Below are 8,372 nucleotides of genomic sequence, written 5' to 3' on the forward strand. Positions count from 1 at the left end.
AAGATTATTATATATTATCTCTTGGATAAAATGGGAGTTCTGGATATTAAACCGCAAATTTTGTTGTTATTTCCATATCATACAGACTGAGAAACAAAGAAAACGGCCTCCAGGGGATCTTAAGAACGTCTCGCTGTGGTAAGCTTCAAGCCATTCGCCATTGATAGTATTGTCATCATTCTGTACTTCACTGTATGACCTGGTACCAAACTGTATTTGTAAAACCTACACAAAATGGCCAGTGCCATCTTCATTTGGAGGTATGCAGAGTCCTTCCCAAGGCATATTCTTGGCCCAGCCTGTAGAAGTTTGATTTGTTATACTGTCTTTCAGAAATTCTTGGCAGAGACTAAATCATGAACTTACCTGAAATGCAGTGAACTTGAAAGGAGATGCGTTTTGGAAGAATCCATCCTTGAGCCATCTCTCAGGCTTGAATGAGGGTGCATCAGGGCCCCAGTTGTACTCCATTCTACCCATTGAGTAGGGAACGTAAGTCACCATGCCTCCTGCTTTTACCTTGGTTCCGTCTGGCAAGACATCATCCTCTAAGACACCCTTGGGGTCCTATAATCACATCATGTTCATTCATTAAGAGTAGGCTCTTGAAATGAGCTTAGAGCAATAGACAATTTCTCCAAAAGGGAAAAAACCTGAGGGACTGCCGGGTACAGACGAAGTGTCTCTGTGATTACTGCATGCAGATAATATAACCTTCCCAGAGAATCATAATTCAAGAGGCCTGCAAATTGCTCTACTCTTCGACTGAATGATTCCAAGTCCTCAGTGTCATACTGAAGCAACGACACATTCTCTTCTTTGGCTTGATCTTCTTCGAAACTTTTGAGCTCTGAGTAAAGCTTGTTGTACACGTCGGCATGGGTCATTATCATGTATATTGCCCATGAGAGTGTAGTTGCCGTTGTGTCACGGCCAGCGATCACAAAGTTGAGGACAACATCTCTGAGATACTTGTCTGTTGAATTGCTTTCTGAGGCTTCACTTAACTCTATAAATCTTGACAATATATCATGCTTTATCTGATATTTTCATCGTGAAAAAAACGTTTCTTAACAGCAGAATACGTATTAATATGCTAGATAAACCTTTCTATTATGTTACCTTGATATTTTTGCCAGTCGCTCGAGCTTCTTCTATTTCTGCTTTCCTTCTTCGAATAACTGAGTAGGTGAAGTCGTCGATGATTTTCATGCTCTTATCAAGTAGAGCTTCTGAGCCCACATTCAGAAATTTCTTTATTTTCCACAGTGGGTCAATGAAGCGAAGCGTCACAATGATGTTTGCAGTGTCAAAAGCCTTGGCAAAGCGATTATCTGGCAGATTGGGAGCCAAAGTTCCAATTTCTACACCAAATCCCACCTTACATATGGAGTCCAAAGTCATCCTCATCAACAACTCCTAGAAAAGAAATGCCAAATTTTTATATTTAGACTTGGCATTTGTATGGATATGTTCTGTTACTGTATATATAGGAAATAAGGAGCTTTTGAATTGACCTGCATATCTACTTCTTGGTTTTGGAAAGAAGCTTCGCTTAGAATAGCAGAAAGCTTCAAACTATACTCTCTGAAGACTACAGTGCTGAAATCTCTCAAGTTCTTGGACGCAAACTCAAAGCTTGCAGTCTTCCTCTGTTTCCTCCAAAGCTCACCATCTGCATTGAAAATCCCACCTCCTAGCAGCACTTCCATGTACGATTGATACACTTCACCCTTCAATCAGAATTATTTTTTATCATAGGCATAAAATATAGCAGATAAGCAGAAACGGTTGATGCAAACAACCTCATAATTGCCTAACATTTGACAATTGTAAATGCGGAAGATTATTATATTGATAATAAATGACACTTTGAGCGGGTAATTGGCATCTTTTTTACCTTTGGATAATTGGCAAAGTTGGTTTTAAGGACATATTCCACATTTGCAGGATCTGCAATGTAAGTGTATGTTGTGAATGGCATCGGGACCACGACAGTTTTTGACTCAGACAGGTACTTGACAAGCCAATCGTGCATTCTGTCATAGTTCATGAACTGTTCGATTGCTGCACCCACGAGTGGCCATGTTTTTGGGCCTTTCTTATTCCTTTGGTTCCATATAGGGATAAACATCCATGACAAAACTATACAAGCCAGCATCAACATTCCCATGTTGTACCCATCTGGGGAAGAATAAACTAATGGAAGATCCTTTTCTTCTCCCATTTTTCAGATGAAAATGAAGTTTAATAAGAAAATCTATGTGTGGCAGAGAAAGCTTAAATGGGGTTGTTTCTTATAATGTGTATTGTGTAGAGGAAGTGGTTAAAATGTTGGTAAGAGGCGTGGCTTGTAAACTGCTATACTTTGTCAACTATCTTTGTGTGCTTCAGAATACTCGAGGATAAAAAAAATGTTTCACCCTCTTTGTGTTTTCAACCTAACTTGCTCAAGTGTAAGAGTCCATACGACTCATTCAACAAAATTGGCTCTGGTTAAAAATAAAAAAGAAAAAAAGAAAAAGAAAAGAAGAAAGACTTGTTCCTTAAACTGAGCAGAGGATAAAACTTCCTCGCATAAAGATTCCACCTTGCTGATGCAAGAGCCCTGATAAGTAATTATTATAATTTATTTAGGGGTCTGAAATATCGTCATCAAACCGAACGACATTTCAACCCATGCATGCGTGCGCCGAAGTCCTAAACACATCATCCATGACCAAGTTGCTTTCTACACGGTTTTTTGACCACAGGGAGCCTGCAAGCATTCATCTTTTTGGATAAGTAACACTTTCCATCCCCATCCCATGGAGCCAATAATTGAGAAACTAGTTTGAAAATATCCCCCATTCATTTGTCAAAGTATTTGGTGCCGACCCATTTCTTAATTAACAAGCAAACCGTGGGTGGCGGTTCTATGAATTGTTTCCATGACTAGCAGGCGTTTGACGAACTGCAAAACCAGACCCCTAGTGAATAGTTTAACACTTTTAACATGTTTTCATTACTTTTATATAGATTTAGTAAGTCTAATAAAACAGAATTTGCAGTCACCCAAAAGAGAGGGGATCACGTAAACTTGTGAAGCTCACATTGATTATTTATAGACAAGATTGACATTATATGATCTACCCGATTGGGAATCAAGTTCCTGATGTAAGATATCTCGGAGACAATTTCTCATTGGTTGATGCCCATTATAATATATAAACCAGAACAGTTTTTTTTTTTTTTTTTTTTTAATTTCTTTAGCGGTCAAAGCCAGGCATATCATACACCGGATTCAAGAATATAGGCTGGCTCAGGATGCTACCCTGATTCACTTGAAACTTCCCTGAGGCTGAATCCATCATATATTGGTAGGGCATTTCCCCTAGCTTGGGTTTCTCATCATTGCCCATGATGTTTTGGAAATCAAAGGCTGAGTTGTATGAATTGTCACATAAATGTTGGGAGATTGAGCTCAAATAATCCATATCCAATAGTTGAGTAAGGGAACAGGTCCTTGGAAATTTTGGCATATGTTGTTGCTCTGTCGTCACATCAATTTGAGCAGGCAGGAGAAAGTCTTCCTCTTTTTGCTCCAAAGACTTGGCCATAGGCTTCTTCTTATAGATCCTACATAGGACCCAATCATCCAACTGAAACAAACAAACACAAGAAATTGAAGTGATCAGTTTAACTGAAGGGCATATGAGCAAATTCTTGAAATTAAACTGAATCAAAAAAAGGCTTACCCTCATGGATCCCATACGCTTGCTGGGTTGTTTACGCGAATCACATAAGCGATATTCGTGCATAATCCAATCTGTCTTCACGCCCTTCGGCGGCCTGCCCGTGTAAAACACGAGAGCTTTCTTCACCCCGACGTACTTCGACCCACTGTAGATAGCCTTGTCGGTGCCGGTGGCTTTCCAATACCCGGACACCGCTGCTCTGTTAGGCCGCACCCCATTTGGGTATTTCCGATCCCGCGGGCTAAAGAAGTACCATTCATTCTCTCCAAATCCTGCTTTTTCTGCATTCACAAAAAGTACACACATCAATCAATTTAACGTCAATAACCAAGCATATATACATATATACATATATATATATATATATGCGTGCAAATATTAATACTAACCGGGTAATTGCCATGGATCAAATTTGTAAATATCGACCTCCGGGATCATTGAAGCAGGGCATGGCCTTGATGTTGCTTGGTTCCGAAGGTAATACACGATCAACTCCTCATCAGTTGGGTGGAACCTAAACCCAGGAGGAAGGTCGGAGCCGGCTCTAGCCTCCATTATACTTCTCCAAAGAATTTCCCAAAATCTGGAAATATCTTTTTTCTATGTTTTACTTGCTCTATAAGGGAAAAGGAGAGCTTAGAAAAGAAATGCTGGAGTGTTTGAAATGTTTAACGGGAGAGGGTTAGCCCTTTTATCAGCGAGGTGCTTTGTCGGCTTGTGCTCGCCCAGCCCACATTTCGATTGGTCGTTTCTTTGACTTTCGTACCTCGTATTGGTGTTATCAGCACCACTCGCACGACTGGGGAAACCTCGATGATATGAACTCCTTTTGGCAAAGCCTATCCGCATGGGGTTTATCCAATATTCCAATACGAGTATAATTCAATATTCAGCCGCACACCAAGCATTGAACTTGACAATAAACTTTTCACACACCAATACCATCACCCCCATTAGGAAAAAGATGGATAGGGATTCACGCAATTAGCGAGAGAGATTACCGGGTCAAATGAATTTTGAGTTGTCCCGTTGAATCTTACATAAAGTACTTTTTCACTGCCTAACAATTTGAACAAGTAACTGTTGATCTCAATTGTAACATATTACCATGCTTCGCAACATTCATGGCAGTCTACTCTATCAACATTGATTCGATGGTACCAAGGCATTTTAATCTGGTCTATAGGCCTCCTCATCCGTAACTCAACTGCAAAGCTGCTAGTTTTATTATTATTATTATTATTTAAATAGTAATCACATGCAAAATGACAGTGTGCATCCTAATTAATTATCTAAAAGGAGGTAGATAAGATACGTCAAATTCCATGACTTTGTGGGTTTATGTGCTCTGTTCAAGTGAACGGTGATCACATAGTCCAAGGTAAACTAATTATATGTTGTCTAATTATATTATAGTTTGTGTTTGAAAATAGAGACGTAGAAACTTGGAAAAAAATAGTATATAATAGAATAGATCAACGTGTTGGTAAATGTTAATAGACTATAACGGATAAAGTTGCGGATTCGTTTTTTTGTTTTTTTTTTTTAATTAGTAATTTATATCTATTTATCTCCTGAAAAGCACAATATTTAAGAAAACTGTATTAAAAATATCACTTATTTATTTTCTAATCTTGTCTTAGATTGTACTTCTAATAAGAAAAAATAATTGTAGTAATACGGGTAATATGGACAGTATATATAATAGGGCATATTTTTTTCAAATAAAAATATACTATTGTTTAAAACCAAGGGAATATATATATTTTTTTTTCAAAAAAAAATAAAGGTGGGGAGCGAATATATATTTTATTCTAACTTCAAAGTGGAAGATGATATAATGGTCACTAAATTAATATATTGTGTTTCTTTTGGAACTAACCAAAAAAAGTAGTTGTATTATGATACTCAAAGTATATACCGAATAGGATACCATAGAGGTTGCTGTACAAAATAGGCACGTTGAAACTTTAATAATATGAAGTAAATGATTGGTTGAGAGCAGAATAATAATCATAAAGGGCAAAACAATTGATTGAGTAAAAAGATAGTCTCTCCATTCATCTTAACCAATCAGCCAACAGACGTCGACATCAACTCCACTTTGACCGAGTGACGTGTCCTGCCGAAAAGAGGAGGCTAGGATAAGGTTACAAGAAATGTGGGTGATGGTTATAGTGGTTCTTATCTTGCCACGTCACTAATGCCCTTATTGGGAGCGGATAAGCCCCCTTGATTTTGACAACGTTTTTTAATAATATTATAATAGCACGTGGTGTGGTTGTGGCCTTTGGATTGAGATCACACTTGGCACGTGGCGTCGTTGAATTGATTCCTATTTTTTTATTGAAATTTACACGGTAAGGAATATTCTGAAATTTGAGCCGTTAAATTCCATCTAATCAGCCACTTTTCGTAGCACGCGTGAAGAAGTTTCTTTTTTTATTATTCGAAGGGGGGAAAAGGTGGAGATCATTACGAGGGTACTTTTCGCTTGGAATAAGAATGGGATTAAGGGCGGCTGAAGCTACAAACATTTTTATTTTTATATATATATTTTTTAGATGATTTTTAAAATTATTATTAAATTAAAGCTCAATAAATATTTATTTAATAATAATTTTAAAAGTAGAGTGAAAAATTAGAATTACACTACACACTTTAAGGTGTGTTTGACAAAGAACTTGATAAAAAAATTACTATTTTTCTAAAAATTAACCATAACATTCTTACTTTTTACATTACATCAATCACTTTTTATTAATACAAAATAAATTTTTTTTACTTTTTCATACAAAATATTCTTTTTTTTCACATTAATTAAATCTGCTACAGTTTTAGTCCACCCTATTTTTCAAGTCATTTCTCAAACACACCCTTGACAATCATACCCTAATTGCCACATAAGAGAGCAGAATAATTGTCAATGTCCATTGAAATCACGCAAATCTGCCAATGTTTCCCCAATACAAACGAAAAGATTAAAACACTATGTAATAGAACAAAAATAATACTATAAATTCAAGAAGAAAAGAAAAACTAAAAAAAAAAAGAAAGAAAAAGGAATGTTTCGATTCAACCACCACCCCAAAAACGTTTAGACCAGGGTTGGTCCAGCCGAACCACCCTGCGACTTTTCTTTTGTTTATTAATTGCTTTTTTAAATTTTTAGATTTTTTTTTTATTAATGGTGTTTTTGTCATTTTATGAAACATTAACAATTTTTAATAGTTTATATGAAGTACCAAAATAATTGATAATTTGAAAGGAGATTAACAATCACATGATAGTTTAGCGAATATTTCTCTCTCTTTTTTATTTTTATTTTTTAAAGGAACATGAGAAAAGTAAACAAGACTGGGAAAAATTGGGAGGGGATTACGTAATCCCTTTATTATTATTATTATTTTTTTATTTATATATCCCCACAGGAGAAGAAGAAGATTCAAACTAATAACTTCCGCTTCATGAGATATGGTCTCAGCTGATTGAGCTACTTCTCGATGACTTTTTTTTTGTATATGGTATAAGACACTGCACTATACGTAATTTAATAATGCCATAATGGTAATCTCACATCACCATATATGAAATTTTGTTAAGACTGTTTTTTATAAGAATTACGTAATCTCACATCACTATATAAGATTTTTTTATTTTTTTTTCAATGATTGATGCCAGTGCTTTTATTGATTTAACAAGAATTTAATTATTAATGGACATGATAGGTTATAAGTTGTAACGGGTTTAAAATATAACAAGTGGAAACCAATAATGTGTGATTTGATAATTAAAAAGTCATATAAAATTATGTTTATTTTGTAATCGATCAACTTTACAGTCCCCAAGATAGTTAACTATAATATACCACAACCACTATTGCATGGTCTCGTAAGTTTGTTCCCATTATGTTTATCATTTTCTCTCTATTATTATTATTTTTAAAAAAATTAAAAAAATGTGCATCTAACATATGCATGTATTATGTCTATCATTTTCTATCCTTGAAAAGAGGCATGCGTGTACAAACACCTAAAACACACGCCAATCTTAACACAAGAACACACTTGCTACTCGCATGATCATATAAAGAACACATTCTTATTAATTTATATGAATACTGATCCAAAAAAAAAAAAAAAAAAAAAAGCCCCCTTTCAGGCCGGAATCTATTTAGTATTTACCCAAAAAACACAAAATTCTCGGATTTGTTTTGAAGGATGTGTTTGGTAAAAGCTTTTGGTTTAATACTATTCATCTCACTTTTTCATTTTTATAACAATATTATTTTTTACATCGCATCAATCACTTTTTATTATTATTCAATTAATTTTTTCATATTAAACATTCTTATTTTTTCATTTTTTCAAAAAGAAAAAACATTTTTACCTTTTTTTTACATTAATCAATTTTTATTACATTATCAAATCAAAACCCTTTACCAAACACACAACAGAGTACACGAGGAAGCACGGTGAACAGAATGTAAGTACGACCAGGATCACACGCCCAGTTCCACCCTCATCTACCCTCACCTAAACTATCAACCACTACACATCCTTGTTACTTTTTACATCAATCAATTTTATACTGCTATCCTAACGGAGTACATGAGAAAGCACGATGAACAGAACC

General features: G+C 35.5%; 2 protein-coding genes across 3 annotated transcripts; both read right to left on the minus strand.

The window, feature by feature from the left end:
- Window positions 1-119: 119 nt before the first annotated feature.
- LOC132177289 (cytochrome P450 704B1) lies at window positions 120-2,300 on the minus strand. The gene is given in 6 exon segments (XM_059589548.1): window positions 120-299; window positions 367-567; window positions 654-1,054; window positions 1,131-1,419; window positions 1,518-1,733; window positions 1,901-2,300. Coding segments are annotated over 6 exon segments (1,614 nt in total). The 5' UTR covers window positions 2,228-2,300.
- Window positions 2,301-2,975: 675 nt separating this feature from the next.
- On the minus strand, window positions 2,976-4,386 carry LOC132177285 (NAC domain-containing protein 2). 2 transcript variants are annotated; one of them, XM_059589544.1, is made up of 3 exons: window positions 4,127-4,386; window positions 3,738-4,018; window positions 2,976-3,641 (listed from the first exon to the last, which is right to left on the minus strand). In XM_059589544.1, exons 1-3 carry the CDS (start codon window positions 4,290-4,292, stop codon window positions 3,249-3,251), a joined length of 840 nt encoding a protein of 279 aa, XP_059445527.1. In that variant the 5' UTR covers window positions 4,293-4,386; the 3' UTR covers window positions 2,976-3,248. The 2 variants fall into 2 exon arrangements, with proteins under 2 accessions (XP_059445527.1, XP_059445528.1); XM_059589545.1 differs by having other exon boundaries at window positions 4,164-4,279.
- Between the last annotated feature and the right edge of the window lie 3,986 nt (window positions 4,387-8,372).

Source organism: Corylus avellana, chromosome ca4 (assembly GCF_901000735.1).
Source record: "Corylus avellana chromosome ca4, CavTom2PMs-1.0".
Taxonomy (NCBI): domain Eukaryota; kingdom Viridiplantae; phylum Streptophyta; class Magnoliopsida; order Fagales; family Betulaceae; genus Corylus; species Corylus avellana.